The sequence below is a fragment of the Platichthys flesus genome, chromosome 21, assembly GCF_949316205.1.
Source record: "Platichthys flesus chromosome 21, fPlaFle2.1, whole genome shotgun sequence".
NCBI classification, from domain to species: domain Eukaryota; kingdom Metazoa; phylum Chordata; class Actinopteri; order Pleuronectiformes; family Pleuronectidae; genus Platichthys; species Platichthys flesus.
Genome location: NC_084965.1, coordinates 7,654,672 through 7,674,949, shown reverse-complemented (window position 1 = coordinate 7,674,949; position 20,278 = coordinate 7,654,672). Strand labels below are relative to the sequence as shown.

Sequence of the window (20,278 nt, the reverse complement as noted above, 5' to 3'; positions counted from 1 at the left end):
GGAATGAGGAAAAAGGTGTTAATCAAAGTCAGCACTGAACAGATTAGGTTTTTGTTTATCCCCTCTTGAGCTCAGCAATTCAAATGAATGGTCTTCGTTATTTTAGGTGACCTGGAAGATGAGGGACCAGCTCTGTATCTTCAAACCTGAAAATTGCAGAAGAGGAAGGAGCACATGTGATTGGCGCTGATGGATGTGTCCATGTCACGTGAAGGGAGGACACAATCTACACACAATCTTCATTTAGTGTGAGTGTGCAAGGGCCGCATGTCCTTTGAGACACAAAAATCAACAGTACACCATGTTCACAGTGTACTACATGGGAGTGTGCTGACTGAAGTCGGAGTGGACCGACTAAGGACCCGATGTGAGACATCAATGCAAATAGTATGCTTTGTATTTATAAATGACTTCTTTTGGAAGCAGCATAACCCAGCATTATACACTGAAGGCTTCTTGAATAGATGCAATTATATGAGCTATAACTTTTTTACTTATTTTAGTTTGATAATAGCCTGGAAATCAGACCAATCATCCAGCTGCTAGCTGACATTCACTCACGTTTGGACCAATCACAACCATTTATCTAAAGTAGGGTAGGTTTTATGTTATGTTTGACAAATGAGAGCATTTCATATTACACAACTCGGTTTGGAGAGCTCTGTTGAAACAAAAACCTGCAGAATTTAATGATGAGAAGGATGTGTATTCCGTATGACTATAGGGAAATGGTTTAGGTTTTTCTGTCCTTCTGTACCATTGGGAGCTGTGTGGTGAAAATTACTCAGTGCTAATGGATTACTATCTAGGATACAGGACATACAGTCATTACAAGAGAACATGAACAAGGACCATGCAAGATGAAAAAAACTTTGGTAAAACTCATACACTCCCTTACAATTACAGACAGGCAGACGTTCATCAAACTTCCATCCAAACTCTACCACATCAGATCCCTACAGAAGCAAACACACCCTGTCATTTTGGAATATGAATAGTGACACACATTCGCTCAGTGCTGCTCCTGTGGGTGCACACTGCTCCAGGACAGTGCTCAACAACTCACTGAGAGTGTGGGAGGGAGACACGGACACATATGAAAAGGAGCTCTGTGAGCGAGGCCTGGCCTCCAATGTCCACACAGCAAACCAGGAAATTTGAGAAAGAACATTTTAGTCAGTACTGGCTGAAAATAGCAAACCTCTGTTCTATATTGGTAACATGGATGTTTTATAATTGCATTATAACAGTATTCAGTGTGTAAAAATATTACAATTATACCGGACGGGCTGTGTTGATAACGCTGCATTTAGCACAGATGGTCTAACATGAGTGATATGTAGGGGGTTTAGGTGAGAGAAACATTGGTATTTCCAAATCATCTGCAGTTTATCGGTATTGTAAATTGAGTGTCAATGTGAAATTGTCAATGTACTTTCCAGTTATTGCTCAAATCTATGGAGACATGACATTGTCAACCTTCACATGTTTGTACCTAGAATGATGATAATTTATTATTATGGCTATTTAAAGCTTAATAGTTTCCATGCAGGTCTCAGTAACAGTGTGTGCCTTTCTGCTGATGTGGAGACTTCAGCCTATAAATCGTAAATTTGCATGTGCAGGAATCATGATGAATGGCTCTCTTGTTGACCTATCAGACCACCAACACACATGCACACACACGTTTATCTATCATCTTGAGGACACTCAAGCTGCTTTCAGACATGGAACTCTAGTAATTTCCCTACAATATTCTGGGGAGGCTGTATGTGAGAACGCTAATGTTCAAGTTAGTTGTTCCTGACAATTTCCGGAAATTCACAGCGAGTGAGTGGTCGTTTTTCAGACGTTTCTATCATGAAACAGATGTAAAAGTGAAATGATGTCCTGCCTACTCTGTGCTTCACCCAAACGCCACTTCTCCCTAATGGACCAGCCATTCCCATTTCACTGGCTGTGAGTCCCCAAAGGTAGGCCTATGACTGTACACACAAACACACACACACACACACACACACACTCACAAAGAAAGCTAAAGAGAGTTGAGCCCACCCACCCTCATTTCACAGTAGCCCTTCTATTGTCCCATTCAGCCTACGTATTGGCCTGCTTTCTTCTCCCCTGCTGCAGCCACCTAAGCTTATTTTGCCCATAACCTTCACTGACCTTTTCCTCTGTGTCAACTGACTCTACTCTCAGTATGAACCTCACACTTTCACCTTGACACCTTTAATAAGGATGCTGCAACAGAGTCTGTACAGTGTATTTGCTGCTGATTATGTCGGCTGTCTGTTTTTTAACAGCTGCAGCCTCACATACCAAAAGTCATGCCACTCTCCTTACTCAACATATTCATCCTGAGGGCTCCCTGGAGATCCGCCCCAGCCAGGTGGTTAAAACACATTATACCTTCATTACTTTCCTGGTTGGCTCAAAGCAGAGTATTGCAGTTGGTGATAAACTGTTCTATTATTGGAGGGAAATTGGTTTAGCAGTCAAAATGTCCATGAGGCTATCATATAGAGTTATTGGGCTGTGGGTGCACCACTGAATTTTTTCAACAATGTTTTATTTAATGGCTGAAATGTTAGACGTTTGAAGCTTAAGGAGCACGAAGCGAGAAAGTCTTGCCGAAACATTTTCTCCAAAAAAAATATACTTACCATAGATCTGGTTACAACCTGTTAGTATTGCAAGGACTCATGTGACTCATACAGCACCAACAATAGTGTAATTACAACATTATCTAACATAGGCGCATCACAGCAGCCTTCCAATGACACTTTTATTGTCTGAAGCCATCAAAGATGCCTCTCAGCTACGATGTGCTCAGACAGAAGGACATTCCTGACTTTTTGAGACATTTAAATGCCTTGTTGCATGTCTGTCTGCTTCCTTTCTCTAATGCTCTGAAGCATCAGGCTGCTTCCCATTACAAACACCTGTAGCCCAGACCAGACTGACTTCAGTCATGACATAGTCTTTTGGCCCCGTTAAGACAGTCCTGTGAATTTAAGTCAGTGTGAAGAACATAAAACCGCTGGGAGAAGCTTTCCCATGTACAAGCTACAGTCATATTAGATCTAATGATTTAAGTCGATGGACGACATTACTGCTCCCCAAAAGCCAAAGCACTTCGATTCCCACAAAGTGGTTGGCAGTATAGGTAATAAATCCCTCTCTCCCATGTTAATGGATGGGGCAAGGACCAAGAAGTCTTAAGTAAATGTCAAATTCCACTTACTCAAAGATTGTTTGCATCATTTAAGGTAGTTCTGATCACCTTTATTCACTTTTGTTTATGTCTATTTGAGCATATACATGGCATTCGTATCAAGGATATTTTAGCTTCATTTCTGGATGGTGGGAGGAAGTGGACAGTCTATGATGCAAACATAAAAAAAATAGCAACAGGTTAAATACTAAAGAACGTTAAAAAAATTTACATGAATGAGTGTACCGATTTATAAAATCAGAGAATATGCCATCTAGTACCTGCTTGTGTTGGTACTTGCTCTGAAGTCACAGATTGCTGTACAATAAATGACTTATGCAAATGACGTGTAACATATAGGTGGAAGGTTTATAGGTTTATTGTACATATCAATGCTTGACAATCTGATAGCCGACAATCTGATAGCCGAAGCATCAGGTCTGCAGCTGCAGCTCACTTCTGTTCATGTCCTATTTCTCCTGCACGATCTCTCAGAAAATGGAGACAGCATTTAGCCAGATGGTAATTCTGGTGTGCCACACGGTAGACCACACTGAAAATAAATGCTTGTCACTGGCAGTGTATGACATGAAGTTTCATTTGAATGGCAAAAATATATTCCTCAAAAAAAAAAAAAACATGGCACAGTAACCTCAAAACAAATGAAGCCCAGGTTTTCCACACATTACCTCAAATTAGCCAATACCAGGTCAAGCTTGGAACAGATGCATTTCAGTGCCACAATGACTAAACTTACCAAGTGATACAAGATTATAAAGCGTATTCATGCCACAAAGCTGTGGTGGCCAAAAATAATGTCACCAAAGTCGAGGACCTTTCTCTTGCTTGTTTTAGACAGAGGAGTGGAGCGAGTGTGAAGAAAGAGCTCTTTATGCTCCTGTGTAGTGTGTAAACACTGACAGACAGTGGCCGGTGGTAGGCTCGAGTGTGCCTGTGAAAAGTGCTTGTGTTTCGATACCATGTCACGTAAAACTCACTGCACAGAACAGCTTTTTTTATTTTAAAGTTTCTGCTTATATGACGGCCAATAACCAGAATCTGAAACTAGCTGTCTTTTTGCAGCACATTCTGTGTGTTTTTGTTTAAAATGCTCAACTCGTACTGGGGCTCTGTCAACAAGTATTTGTAATCTGTGTAGAATCCTGACTTGTGGTCAGTGCTTCAGTGAATTAAAAACAGGTCATATTTTCTTGCGTTCTTTTTTGACTGGTTTTGATTCTTTCTGGTAAGCTAGTTATTAGTGATACTGAGTCTACCTTCTGTACACCATCAACCAAACATACTTTCCTGATGTCTTGATTCCACCATTCAGCCTCTTATTTGGTCCATCTTGGTTGACAAGCTTTCATCATACAGCCTAAATAATGTAGCTCTGTGCACTGTGTAAGGTTGAGTACGTTGTAGGGCTGCTCCTTGGGCACTTGATTCTTGTTTACTTGATTTCAGTCAGATAACACAGAAAAACTACCCAAACACTGCAGCTTTAAATCCCTCTTAATCTGTTTGAAGATAACCTCTGTATATGCTGCTTTTCTTCAGTTTTCACTCATAGTGAAAGTAGTTTGAAAAGAAGGTGGCTGATTCATCTGCCAGGCTTGAATATAAGCTTATTGCAGATATATAACAATAAACTGAAGTACGGAAATACCAAATATGTCCACTAGAGGTTTATTCTTCAACTGTAGAATACCTAATACAATAGTCACACCAGATAAAAGTACATGAAGGAAGACTCATCAAAAATATTTGTTATAGGTTTTAAAAGGAAAATGAATATCAACCAATATATCAATATCTGATTGAATAAACCTCCTACACATAGATATCAGCTCTGGACATGGACGCTGGATGAGTATGATCTATGCATAGCTGGAGAATGCAGTAAAGTTTGAGAAATCAGATAGTGTTAATTACACACTGGGTACTGAAGTCATCCTGAGGTCCAACCATAAGGAAAATGAGAATCACCTCCGTGTCATGGTGGAGAGCTTCTTGCTTTGATCGACGTGCTGAACAAACTTGACTTTTTTTTCCCTCCCGGATGAAGAAAGCTAAAAGAGGAGGGGCTACAGAAACTACATAGTGCAGGACCTGTTCGGTGATGATGAATGTTGTATCAAAGGCTGTCACTATTCAGGGTAACTTAACAGATGAGCTAGCTGCAGCTATTAGCTGAGCTGGACAAGCAAAAGGCTTCTTTGAACAGAAAGCAGTCAAAGCAACAATCTGTATGAACTTATATAAGGACTAAGAAACTGTTCGTTTGTGCTTTTCCGTGCCCCAACAACATGGGACTGGAAAGATAAACACCTCTGTATCCCAACAGATACAGAGAGCATCCCAATACTGAGAGCAGCACAAAACCGAGTTTAAGACTTGATACGCAACAATGCCTTAATCAAGGCTTTGCACAATGGTCTTCAAGTAAAGGACCTGCCCACCATTACGGGACAGAATGTATCTGCGGAGTTGGCAACATGGCAAAAGATGATTCATGCTTGTCTGGCAGCAGTTAGTTGGTTTTGTTATCTGTTAGTTTTAAGACTGTCTCATCTGTGGAGGCCCGAACAATTTTGGACGAAGGCTGATTGTTATTAAAGTCACAGCTGCTAACACTAACATGCACATGGTCTCATGAATCACAGGAGAACAGATCACAGTATGTTTGGTTAATATTTGGGTTGTTAATACAAATCAGCGATTTTTCCTGAAACCTGACTGGTTGTCACAAAAACTTCTGACTCAGCAGATTAGTCTGTGAATGTACACCTAAGAGTCAGTTGTAATTACCAACGCTGTACATTAAAGTTATATCTGTGTTTGATTTTAATGCACCAAAGAATTAAGTGTGCTATAGTCTTTCCTGAAAGAAGAGGTGCTTTTTCCAGATTTCCTCCATAAGATGAGAAATCAAACTTAATCAAATGCGTACCTCGACATCCCTGAGGCTGCTGCTGCCTACCATCTTTCAGTGGCATCACTCATTAATGACCAATATCTCCTTTGCACCCTCAGCCATCTCAAGTGAGGTCTGTTAATGGTTTTATAAATTGAAAAATTCAGGAAAAGTCAAAGGAATGCTTGGCGTCGGTTAATTCATTATTTTTGAATGATTTCGTGGGAATCAAAATCAGTTTTACTCATCATAAAATGACCTCTACAAGAATCAATGGAAGACACTGAAGCCCAATTCATGAATGAATCTTTCTGAACCATGAGGATGAGAGCATGAAAACCAGCTCGGCTTTCGCTGCTGGGCATCCATGAGGAGTATCTGATACGGTTTGTCTGGAAACAGGCTCAGTCTGGCCGGCTGGCTGGGGAAGGACGAGCTGGCTGACAGACGGAGCCTGGTCAGGATCCATGCTTTCACTAGAGTGAGCACAGAGATACAAGGAGCTGACTGTCCTCTGGAGTGACCCCTGCCTCTGAGATGAGGAGCCCTGGAATCCTTCATCCCCTTGCAATCACCCTTTTTATGGTTCAAAAGTTTGTTTGTGCGTGTCATGTGTCAGTAGCAGGAAACTACTGAGAACAAGTGGAGTTATCTCACACTGTTAGCACATGACCCCATGTGTTCTGAGTGCAGATGGATTCTAAAAGCATAGTGACCCTGTAGACCTACTGAAAAAATGACTGTATGAATAGTTAACTGCATGACACTCAGTATAACATGGCTCAGTGATAGAAAACCAGCCTGTATGATATAGACATCATTGTATCCTCATTTTATCTCCTTGTATGATTGTATTCCTTCCCTGTAAATACAATACATTACAACTTTATTATTTGGTTTAGGGCAAGTGAAAATAGATAAAAACAAATCCAGACTTGCACTGACAATAACACAATAACATATATGATCAGTTGTGTTGAGCTAAACATGCAATTTCTTACAAAAAGTAAAGGTCATAATATACAAATAAACTCACTTATTATATGTTATTATTATTATAACTACAGTGTCCTCCCCAGAACAGCGCCTTTCTGCCATTTCAATATCCCCAGGTCGTCTCCAACTTTGTCCTTGCTCCCCCCCCCCCCCCCCCCCCTTCCCTCAGACGCACCCGGGAGAGACCTGGGGGCGCATAACAGAGCGAATGGGTGGACCCGAAGGAAACTTTCCAGCCCCGTGATTTGCTAATCGGGGGCTGGTTCCCTTGTCATTCCTCTGTAATCGTGGCTCTGGTTTGCGGAGCTTGCCCAGCCCTCCTGTCCGCGGACGCACCAAGTGTACCGACTGCACTCTGCGCGTTCCGGTTAAAGCCCGACTACCTTCACTGTGAAGGCTGGGCGCTGGGAAGGTGGATCGGGGGCCTCGTGGCTTAGAGAAGAGGCTGAAACACATATGGCTATTTTGTAGGACAGTTTCCATCGTCGTTTGGGATTGTGGAAGGGACGTCACTGTGATTCACCTGAAGTCGCCGAAAAGTTTTATTCACTTGTTGGCGCCCGATCATGGAGATGCAAAGGTGGTCCACAAGGTGGAAAACGAAAAGGTGGCATATGGATTCCACTGTAACCGCATTCATCACTTTAACCCTGGTTCTGCAGGCTGCTATTGTCACAGCAGGTAAGAATATTAGGGTCCACAACTTGTCTAATGAACTTTATCTGCTCCAAAGGGGGAACGCAGCGGCTGGAAACTCGCGAGCAGATGATGGAGATTGAGGGATTAACTCGTATACCTGGACACAGCGGCGTCAAACTTTATTTACAGTCAAATATACACGGTTCTTCCTCAGCCCATTTTAAGGCTGCTCTGCGTATTTGTGCGTTTGCGCACCGGATAAAAAGCTCGGCTGCAGTAAAGCTGTACCCAGCTCACACTGTACTGTATTGAAGTGGTCGCTCAAACTCTGTTGGAGAGGCAACTTAGTCAGTGCACACTCTCAGGGGTAATTATTTGAGGTGCACATATTTTTATTTCTGGCCAAAAACACTTACATATTTTTACGCATGAATGGAGAGGGTCGAAGATGAAACACTTCGCCAAAGTAAATTGGTCCTAAACCGCTGGTATGAGGATGACACCGGACGTTCTGTCGGACCCTGGGCTCTGCCTGGATTGCGCTGGAAACCATGGGGGTTCCCACGTCAATGTGCAGGGAGATGGTTGAAGGGACACTGAGTCGTGCTGAGACTTACACTTTGACGCTGACCTCGGTTGTCAGCGCTCTCAGAAAGCAACTGTCTCTTCAGAAATGATTGCAGTGAAGGTCCATAGATGGACCATATTGACCATAGATGGGAAGGTTTTTTGGAGATTATGAGGTACATGGAAGTTTTTGCAGACATGAGGATCTTCTGTCAGTGTGCAGCTTTACTGTGATATTAAATAAGAAGATGTAAAGTACATTTGTTGCAAAGACCTCTTCGCTGGATCTCTTAACTGTCACTACATGTAGCGCAGAGCCCAGTGCGTGTCAACAGGGGGCTGAGTGGTCAGGCAGGTTCACCCTATCTCCACTGTGCCCTGGTCCACACTGAAGCCCAAAGGCTGACCCCCCTCACCCCCCCTCCCCACCCCCAGCCCACCGGGTGCCCACAGCCCTCACCCTCAACTTTGCACTTGTTTGGTGAACTGCAGGAGCGGAGTGCACTGTTGTGTGAGCGGTGGGAATGCTTCCTCTCCTAAGTACTGAGCAGTTATTTGATGATGGTCCTTGTCGCACTTCCCTATGATTTCAGAGCCTTCAAAGAGCAGGCCCAGTGTATGGGCCTAGCCTGCAGCCATAATGGCTACCCGTCACAGGGTTCAGGATTACACAGGCCTCACATTTTATCCTATAGACAAATCTGCATGGGATTTATTGTTTTACACACAGGTATAGGAAAAGGTTAAGGAAACAGTTTAGGTCATGAATGACTTTTATTGTTTTAAAATTTTTACAGGATGGAAATTCAATCTTGTATTTTTTATTAAATGGTGTGTTTTAAAAGGGTTTCATGAGCACATTGGTGGTTAGAGTTCTCAACCTTTTAACCAAATAATTAGTGATGTTATATAAAGTTAATTTGTTGCTGTTGTTTATACAGCACAAATCCATTTATGTCAATTTTAAGGAGTTAGGATTACAACCTGCTCAGGACAAACTGGACTGAAGTACTTCAGATTGTAAATCTCATCTTTACAAACTCATCATTTCCTGCCCTCTATTTTTGAAAGCATTGTGCTGCAGGCTCTGTTTTCTAGGGACTCAGTCAGTTTCTCCTGAGCTCTTTATGGCAGTCGAAAGCTGTTCCTGCAGGGTGCCCTCTCCATCTTGCAGTGTACAGACACGTTTTCTCAGCCCCCCCCCCGGGCGCAGGCTCAGATGTGCATTCCAGCAGACAAAGCATAGCGTTTTCAGAGTCCTCTCCCCAATCTGCTCCACCAGAAACGTCAGCTAATCAATTCCTTGCTGGACCTTTGTCCTGCTGAAGCTGTCACATATTTATAGTCAGTGTTGGATCATTTGGTTCCGCAACACAAAGCCACAACTTTTGTGAGAATGAAACAGTAACTGTGAAATCACACGCAAATTCTTAAATTGGGAGGAACACAAAAGACTTTTGAGTTTGTGATACAGGACCTTTCGGAGATTTTGAAAAAGTATGAAATGCTGTGTGGCAACAAACCCTTATTCATATGAAGTGATAGAGTCAAGGGAGTTAATGAGAGTAAATACAGGGGAGGGGAAGAGTAGAGGGAAAAAATGCTTTGAAAAACATGGGTAGGTCTTGGTGAAGTTTCCTTGGAATGACAGTAGTATAAAGCCGTCTTGTTTTAGCCGCCAGCATGGTGGAAGTTAAAAGAAGGAGAGAGGGAGACAGGGGGTGGGTGGGTGTATATATTTATATACACATGGATAGAGAGACACTTTGTGGCTGAAGGTATTTTCAGAGTCTCAGGGAGCTGCAGGTGAAAAGGTCCTCCTCCGTTTACCAGCCAAATTCACCTCTGTGTAAAGATATAAAGGCTGAAGATGACGCAGCAGGAGGGGGTTTTATTATCAGTATGCTCATGTCTTACACTGTTTGATAAAGAATGCTGAAACTGTTTTTGGCCTCTGTCCTAAGAATGGTGTTACGTAATCTCTTGGAACACACTGGTTACACCTGTGAACATGACGGAGATGCTATCAGATTATTCCATCTGTGTATTATGGTAATGTATAGTAGTGCTCCTCCATTCTTTATGCTTCTGCATCAAAATCCAGTAACTGAGCATCAGAGGCGGTCACTGCTGATTTAAGGCTTAGCTAAAATGTTTTGTCTCATCCAGATTTTGGATGGTCCATCTTCCATGCCACAGTCAGTTCTGCCAGTATCCACTGTGTGGGGTCCGTTTGCTTAGCCCTGAAGGCAAACTCACACCAGCTCATCATCTGCCATCTTTTAAAACCTGTGCACACTCATTTGGTCACCTTAATGGATGGGCCAGTATTGACGTTTTCTCAGCGCCCTGGTGTGAGGGTCATAGTCTGGCCAATTGGCCACATCTGGAACCTATGAGTCCTGGAGTTTGAACTGTAAGCTGCTCCACAGGAACTCACAATAGGTTCTCAGTTCACTCTCCAAAGTAAGTAGCCGATTCATCCTCACAAGCTTAAAAAAAAGGCCAAGTTGACTTCAGTCATTCCCATAAAGCAACACTGTGTTCGTGTATTATATAAAATTGCTTGTCTTTGTCTCCTCTGTGCTCCGCTGAGATAGGAGAGAGTTGGATTGTGTTGGGTTGACAGTGTTTTAGGATGCTCAGTTATTCTAGCTGAGCTTGATGTTCATGTATGTTGGTGTTCTGCATACAGCTCAGAGTTTAGAACGCTCTCTGTGTCTTGATTATGAAGTGCATGGGTCTGAATAGTGTGCCCAAACAACAGTATAATCAGCTCAAATAATGTTTTGATCTTGCACAAACATTTGCAAGAACCTTATATTGGGAATACATTCAAGTTAAAACAGGGACTTTTCCCTAAACCAAATGCTTCTCTGAAAAGAATGAAACAGTTCTTAATTTGCTTTTCTTTGCCTCAGCTGGAATTTTGACCAGAGTGTTTAACATGTTTTAAGGTCACCTTTTAATAAAGAATTTAAATAAACTTTCATTGTTATTTGACCTCTACAAGCTAAACTATAAACAGTGGCTTTGGAGCCATCAGAAAAGGGGCATTGATGCTTTCAGGCACATTGGCATGTCCACTTACCTTACAAAAAGAGATTAGTGAGATTGAACAGTCTGTCATTGTGTTCAGTCAGATGTGGGTTTGTATGCTCTGTCCAATGGAATTGCCTGATCATGTTCACCAGGCTAATGTATGACACTGAGAGGGTGTTTTGAGAGGCATCATTCTAATCTTTTCCCCTGGGTCTCCTTTATGTCAAGTGTATCAGACTGACGAGATTGGGAAACCCAGAGAGCCTCTGGTGAGGTAAACCTATCCAGGTGTTATAGAACTAGACCCCAGTTCGTTCATTATGCTCTTTGATTGGCCCTTGATGGAGATGCAAGGCAACATTCCCTGATTTAATCTAGACTTTTAGCGGGTACAAGAACACATTTAGAATAATAAGATATTCCAAATTGTAGAGTTAAACACAATGAATATGAGGCGTATTTGTAGATTTATTTATATTTGCTCAAAGCTAAAGAAATACACAATCTATTTGGGAAAAAGCTTGAATTTGAATAACAGCAGATTCATTTCACCTGACTCCTACAACAGGCCTGGACCACTTATAAATTAGGTTGGAATCTGCAAGAAAACTTGAAATACAACAAATGTGCGACAATGAAATCACAGTAATAGTTTACTGTTGGGAGAGAAAAGCCCCTCCATATTAATGCCTTTCAATGGTATTTGTATTAATCATGTCGACAAGGATTCGTAAATGTCTTAACATTATGGAACAGTATGAAAATAAGATTTACTGTCATCCATGTGCTGATCACTTTGATGAACCAATGTACCATGACCTAACTGATGTTCTATTTTTTCTCCCTGAACAGCAGAACCAGTGGATGTCCTAAAAGTATTAGATTTTCAAAATTACCCCGAAGGAGTGACGAAAGTATCAGGATTTTGCAAAAACCGAAGAGCATCACAGCCGGACTCAGCTTACAGAGTTGCCAAGCAGATCCAGATCAGTGCCCCCACCACGCAGTTGTTCCCCGGTAAGAGAAACGTCTTGGACTTTTTCCGGGTCACTATCATGTGGTTTTAATGTGTTCCAAAGTGAAGATATGCAAAAGTTTTAACTTAATTTACATTCAGTGATTTGGTCCAGCCTAGTTTCATAAACGTGAATGTGTTGTAACCAAAAATGACCACCAGTACAGTTTTAACTAGCTAGCCGTGTTCGGAGTGTCCTAGGTCGCAATAACTCCATCCCATTCACGTATCCTTTCCACTCTTCATCTTCCTGTTTTAGCAGGAAGTGTCTTTCCCGAGGACTTCTCCATCCTGACAACAGTGCGCCCCAAGTCCGGCCTCCAGTCTTTCCTGCTGTCCATCTACAACAGGCAGGGAGTGCAGCAGCTGGGAGTAGAGGTGGGACGCTCACCTGTCTTCCTGTATGAGGATCAGACTGGTAAACCCGCTCCGGAGGACTACCCCCTGTTCCGCAGTCTCAACCTCGCGGACGGAAAGTACGTCAGATCTCAGATGTGCACTCGTGTACTCACATACTCATAACACGCCCACGCAGCTTCAGGCTCACGGCTGAAGCTGATTCAGAGGGAAAGGGTGTTGTAGCATGCAGGCAGGGAAGTAAAATCCTTGTTGGTGAATGAGAGTGTTTGAAATGGTAAATGGTGCAGAAATGAGCGCACCAAATTTAATATCCCTGGATTTAAAACTTGACGAAGCCATCCAGGCCTGGTCAATCTGCAGCACTGAATGACTTGATAGAAAGTAACCCTGCATAGACAAATGGTGCGAAAACTGGCTGTGGTCCTATTATTGATCATATATTATTGGATGCAATTGATCTGTGTATTGGTTGTCAAAGGAAAACCAGCAATTTGTTCTGAGAGGTGGATTTCAGTTAGTTAACTAATTTGCTTAGTTAACTAACTAAATCAACTGAATCATTCAAACAATGCATTGATAAAAGCAAGAAAACAACCTAGATCTTCCCATCGTTGCACCACAGGTGCTCATCACCGGATTATCCATCTCATCAGGGGTCCGCGGGCACAGAGACAGGTCAGAGACAGGGAGACACTGGATTATTGGGGCACAGCAGGGACTGCTATGGGCAACCTGACCTCATCCATGAACTCACTGCCTCTGTTATTTTAGAAACGGGGGGGAGAGGAAGGAGGAGGAAATGGGGGCGGGGCTTAACTTCCTTTTTTACCCCCTTGGATTACCTCACCCAACAAGAAACAGCACTGCTAACCTGTTAGCATAAATCTGATTATCTGCTCCCAAATTCAGAAATCCCTGGATTCCTACTCAGAGCTTCAGTTTAGCTGACATGAGCCCCTGTTTTGGGGCAGAGGGAATAAATGAACAAATGTCCTAATAGTAATAGTATCGACGGTTTTCTCACTCAATGAACATGCTAAAAGAGTAATATATTAGAATATTGAATTTTTAACCTTTCACAATATTTTGGTGTCCTCAAATGCTCTTAGATGAGATCTAGTGTGCACATGATTAATAATAATGGAAGAAAGCTTATGTCATAAATAAACCCTTTATGTACAGTTCATGACAAAGAACGTGTCTACAGACAGCTTTGTGTTCGTTTTGTTGCCTGTTTTGTGTAGTTTTTGTGACACACTTGAAGAGGCAGAGAGGATTTTTTACCACCTCTCGGTCTGGATCAGTTCCAGCTCCAGGCCTTGTCTAAATCTTCAGCTCAGGCTTCGTACAGTGTGCAGTCCCTGTGGATGTATTGTTACTAAGAAGCAAAGGCCAAGCTTGAAAAGAGAGGCACAAAGATGACATTGATGAGGTGAAAAAGAGCATAATCCCTCTCTTTAGAGGGACTGGGAGGGCTTCTCGTTAACTCCTACACTGTATACATTTGGGCTTAAAAACTCTTGAAATATTTTTTCTGGAAAGACTTGTCTTACATTTTCCATTTCAGCACAATGTTACTCGACTTCTTCCGACCGTAATGCGCTTCAAACGTTTGAGATATTCTTCAAACCTATTGAAGTCAGCATTTGCTTTTCTGCCTTACAGTATGAGTGACAAGTAATCCTTCCTGCTGTAGCGCTAAGCCCATCGAGTTGTGCATGAGTGTTTTCCTCTAAGCTTCACTGCCTGCCCTGGAATGTCTCTCTATGATCTAGCTGGGCATTTCCCTCCCCTGATAACAACATATAGCACCATAGAGAAGTAAAAGAAGTATCAGATCAGTGATACTCGCTTCCCATGCAGCCATCTTGGGCTACAGTGGTGCCAGGTCTCATCTTCCACCTCAGAACAATGTTTTGACTGTGTGTCTCCTGCTCTGGCAAGGCAGGCCTTCCTGGATCCTGACACACACTTTCCACAATGTTCACCACGTCTGTCATGCCGAGTAACCCAGAAGGAGGATTAAGTTTGGAGTTTAATGAGTGTAATCCCGTGTTAAACAGGGCCAAAGTGTGGGGGCAAGAATGTGGTCCACTGCTGCCTGGTATGCAATAGTCCTTCCTTAAGTGCAGTGGCAAATGGTCCGGAGGCGAAGGAGGTGTCAGACTCACGTGTGACCTTGATTATCCGTTTGCGTCCATGGCTGTTGTTGATCCAAATTTGTCATTCATAACTCTGTTGCTCGTTTTTCTCTTAGCGTTTCCTCCTGTAATAAATGCCATCATTGCACAGTGGCTTTCTTATTGAGGTGATTTTTAATCATTAACATGATTATAATCCAATTAGAAGTGCTGATAAGGTGCCATTATAATCAAACAACATGTTATTAAGATTACATCATTATCACACACTTGCAATGTGCAGTTTCGGTTCCTCATGTGCGCCACAGTATCTAGCGTTTCAGGAATATTTATTGAAAGCAGCTGGGGTACTTTGATGTAAGTGTGCGATTTCATTTGGATTCCTGAAAACAATTTGAAACAGGATTAACTCTTCCAGCCCTGCTCTGCGCTCCGTTCTGTTGAGGTTCTTCCTGTGATGCACTGAGCGACCCAGTTATTCGTTATTGCTCACCTCTCCTCACTGTGTCCTCGACCAGGTGGCACCGCGTGGCCATCAGCGTGGAGAAGCAGACGGTCACCATCATCGTCGACTGCAAGAAGAAGATCGTCAAGCCTCTCCTCAGGAGTGACCATGCTTCCATCGACACCAACGGCATCACCGTGTTCGGCTCCAGGATCCTGGACGAGGAGGTTTTCCAGGTAAAGTCGTCAGCTGTTGATTGTGAGGTCATATCATTTTAGAATGTTTTTTTTGCAAGATGAAGGATGAGCTGCGTACTTGACCTTATTGCTGGTCTGCTTTTTGCCACATGAAAGAAATGATGTAGGCTCTACAAAGGCTTTCCCAGCAAGCAGTGTTTTAGTCTGTTCCGAATTTGTGTGTTATATAGCTTTTCTCTTTGTGTACATCTCCTCATTCAAAATAATAGCTTTTATTGTGTCCAGATTTCCCCCTTTGCCAAATATTGCTTCAAACTCTTTGACTCAGTTGAAGTCCCATGGAGGCAGCACTGGTTCCTTTTGATGCTGCCAAAAAGGAATGAGGAGATGATAGAAACCAGAAAGAATCTGGAGCTCCTCACATCTTTTGATTTTATATGCATCTTCTAGATATGACACATATATCATAGATATTACAGCACAGAAAGACGCTGCACAGACGTATTCAGCTTTCCTTGTTTTAACTTGGTCAATTTGTTGCTCTTAACTTCCACCTGTGAGCAGTTGAGATTACATGTGGAGATCAAACTGACGAATAGCACAGTGTTGCTGCTTGTGTAGCTTTTTTAAATCAACATAGATTAAAAGCATGCACTACTATTTGGAGCTTAGTTTAAATACGGACAGAAAAATGACTTCAGATCTTATCACAGACTCATGGCATGATTGTTGCGCAATGTTGTGTTGTGGCTGTGTGTCTTAGAAACAAAGGCCTATGGAAATGTTATCTTGATGAGTTTGAAAAGATCAATTCTCACCTCCACACATCAGCTGACGTGCGGCTTCTACCTATAAAGTCAGCATTTGAACATCTTTGCCATCTTTTGTATGTTATCATTGCCTCATTGATTGTTTTCTACAAAACACACTTAGGGCTTTTCTCAGCTTCTCAGATCCTTGTTGAAGCTTCTCTTTACCCTGTAATTAGAGACACTTAGAGGCAAAGGAGCCCCCTTTCCTGGCCGATAGCTAATTGTTGGAGGTTAACACCGTGAGGTTAACTAAGATATTGCTGGCTTCTTTTGGATTGACTGTTGATCTGATGCTGTGCAAGTGAAGTGGTTGAAGTGGCCAACCAATGGATGTATTTCTACTTTGTTTCGGCAGCCATGTTGTATTTCAATGACAGAGAGAAGTGAACCATATTCAGCCAGTTTTTGAAAATCCCTGCTTTTGACTACAAAGCTGTCAGTTGTTCCTGTCCACCAGTACAAGTATTAGGTGCAATAGCAGGTATGTTGTAGTTGTCCTTTTTATTAGCTTAAACGAATCAAACCTTAATTGTAAAAACGGCTATGGTTCCATCTTCTAATGGAAGTAAAAGATACTTGGCTCTGGATGAGAAAGACACTTCGAGACTCTCACTTTTAGAATAGGTCACAGTCACAGTATGCGTCGCAAGATAATGACAGAAGTGAAAGACCATTGTTACCAACACATTCAAATCCTGTTAAAACAAATCACATTGATGTGTAATAGGAAGCAGTGACAGCTGGTGAACAATGTGGGTTTTCATCTGGATTTTATTATTTGTGTACCTCTCTTTAGCATTGCATTGACAGCTACTGTGGCACATTAGCATAAAAACTTTGTTTTGGGTGCCAGGCGTGATGATCAGGCCAGCACTAAGCTCTAGGCACACCCACTATCAAGAGTTAATAAAACTGAGTCTTACGTAACTGCAATAGCCACATTATAAACTGTCATTATATACTGGAAACACTGCACCCAACCAGTTGGTACAGATGATCATTGCTCCATCCAGCAGGTATAAATGCAAGTAGACAGAAACAGGCAATTTCCCCCAAAATCTTTTACCGTGTCTCTAGCAGAGAGATTAAACTGAACTAAATGACCTATTAGCTCTTAATAAGTGGTGAACACCGAAAGTGTTACCTTTAGACAGAGCTGCTGCTGTGGTGATTTGCTTGAACAGTGGTGGAATCCTTTTTGTTTCTGTTATTAGGAGTTTGTGTTGTGCTGGCAAAGTCTAACACCTTGAAATGAAATGTTCTCAGTGTTTTTCTATCCCCAACTGTTTCTTACTGCATAGTATCTTAGAGCAAATTTATAAGTAATTATACTAATAGAAATCTTTCTGCCAACTTTTTCGTGATTTTGGTGTTACTCCTTAAGTCCTTAATTTGACCATTACACCGTGAGGCACAGTTCTTCCAGAGGTGGATGCTTCCATAGGATCAGGCAAATGTAAATAATGACACACAATGGCTGAATTGACCTGACAGTCATGGTGTGTGGTGGGAGGTAAAGGTCACTGGAAGGCTGTATGGGGGCTGCGTTTGCTTTGGAGAGAGTGCTGGATTGTTTATGGGCAGTAGGAACGGCTGTACATTCTAATGATGAATGGCTGCTATTGTTTAAAAGAGATATATGCATGTATAAATCGTTTTTGGCATCCCTTGTCATCGCCACAGGGACAGAGCATCCTGCACGTTTGTGCACATGTCTTTTGTATCCTCTTTTTTTGGCATTAGATGCTCTGTCTCCCCTCAGGCTATGCTGTGATTTGGTTTTTGACATGCAGGTATTTGCTGATGAAGTGTTGTATACAACCTTTGGTATAACATTTTAAGTCAGACAACAAAATGAAAAAAGTATCAATTGTATTTTGGAGAAAGCACCCATTTGTTTTTGTCTTGCCATCATACAGGACATATACGCTATATCAGTTTTCAAACTTTTTTGTTTCATTCATTAGTAAACTGACAAAACATGTATTTTTTTTCTTTTCCTGCTGGATTATTTTTAACTTACAGCATTTGTAATCAAGTTGCAGCTATCTGGCTGTTGCTGAAATCTCTGAATGAGATTACTGTGTCATAATGCTGTACATTAAACGAGTGAGGATCTGTGGACTATTGTGCCTTAGCTGCAACGTTTTATAAACAGATTTGTTTTCATATCTCCTGGTTAGGAACCAGCGTTCATATGAAACAGGGTGTCCAGTCAGAGTTTGGCCAGTGGAAGTGCTGAAAATAGGAGCAATAAGTCTGCTTAACAGGGTCCTCACTGTGTGGCTTTTGGAACAGCTCTCCTGTCTGTTCTCTGTCCCCTGCTCTCCTCTGAGATCCACAGGGACCGATGCATGCTGGGATATACAGGGGAAGGAAATACCTCGGCCTTGTGCATTCAGGCCAGTGGTTAGAATGAGAAAATAAATGGGTCCGAAATGTTAGTTCTGCTGAATGGTTATGGGACCTTGGCAGACTTTCTAGTATTTGATTTCAGTACAGTGATTTACCTGTAAGAACATTGTAGGAATGCAAGCAATATTTTACCTTGGAAGGTAGGTTTTTTGAATTTCATGTGGGAATGTAACCATGACTTTTATTTTCTTTTAAGTCTGACATTTGTTTTGCTAGTTGACCTGCATTTTTCATAAACGTCTATTCATGCCGTACCTGCCCCAGGTTGGAGGGCGACCACCGTCGCAAAGGGATCTGGGTTTGGATGAATGGGAGTCTTTCATTGCCCCGTCAGGCCTTCCTCATTTCCTCGTCCCCTCCCCTCCCTGCATATTCTCCCCCTTCCTCACCACCACCACCACCTACTCCTCCCTCTCCACCCCTCCCCATCCTGAGGCCTCCCTGCCCTGTCAAAGCCATAAGACTGTCTATTCATGCCTGGTCGACATTACCTGTCTGAACCGAGCACGCTCACACATACATACCTGCGTGGCCCCTCTATTTCTGGGTAGCAAACACTCATCAGGGCTCAGTTAGGCTTAGCTGAAGGGCTAGATGGTGCTGTGGTGTCTGTGACATGGTGTTAGGTTTGCCAGATGGTGCATCTTGTTTAAGAAGGTGCATCCGTTTGTGGTACTCCTGGGTAATTCTTAGCATCTGGATAAGCCTAGAAAAAATAGATAAATAGAATAAGTATTACAGATGGAGCAATATTTGAAGTGGACGGATGAGTTTATTTACCACTTCCACTAGCTAAACTTATTGTAGTCAGATTTGTGTTTATCTTCTTTATAATTTGCTCTTGTTATAGAACAGGGGCTTACTGCACTGCTAAAATGCTGAACTTGCTAATTGTTTCTTTAATGTCATGTTTAGGAGGCTCGGTCCTCCAGCTGTCGGGGGTTCAAGCTCATTCTGCCTTTTCTTAGCTCCCCTCTGTTCAGGCCGTCTCTACTGTATAGACATTGGGGGAGTGGCTAATTGTTGTGTGAGGCTGTCTAATTACAGTTAGCTATGGCAGGACTAAAAGGCATGTTCCCCTAGGCCAAGGTACGTCAAAGGACCCAGGGTGACGACTAGTTGCGTTTTGATTCGGCCAGTGTTGCCGTGCACTCACCCTGTAATTACACCATGTAAGACAAGAGAGCAATCGAAACATTCAAAGCATGGATGCTGTCCTCATGTAGGAAACGTGTGCTTTAACCTTTGACCCCTTCCATTTACATTCATAGTTATGTTTCTAAGGTGTCTCTGTCCCTGTTTGCACAGCATCAGAAGGCAGTGATGTGTAGACACTACTCCAGCCAGCTCTCTAGTAAAAATGGAGAACTCTAATTGAACATTGTACTAATGCATAGTCTCACTTTTTTGTTTTTGTCACATTACCACTGAATATTATCATCAGTACATTGATAATTGTCATGCATTTAAACACTTTGTGAGCTCCACTGGCCGCGAACACGAATCACAACACAC

The 20,278-nt window shown here is 42.3% G+C and overlaps 1 protein-coding gene across 1 annotated transcript in view; it reads left to right on the top strand.

Moving 5' to 3' along the window:
* Nucleotides 1-7,515: 7,515 nt before the first annotated feature.
* Nucleotides 7,516-20,278, top strand: part of col11a1a (collagen, type XI, alpha 1a) — a 71,529-nt gene continuing 58,766 nt past the window's right edge. Inside the window, 4 exon segments of the mRNA XM_062379850.1 lie at nt 7,516-7,811; nt 12,231-12,395; nt 12,653-12,869; nt 15,413-15,575. Coding sequence (XP_062235834.1) covers nt 7,697-7,811; nt 12,231-12,395; nt 12,653-12,869; nt 15,413-15,575 — 660 coding nt within the window. The 5' untranslated portion in view covers nt 7,516-7,696.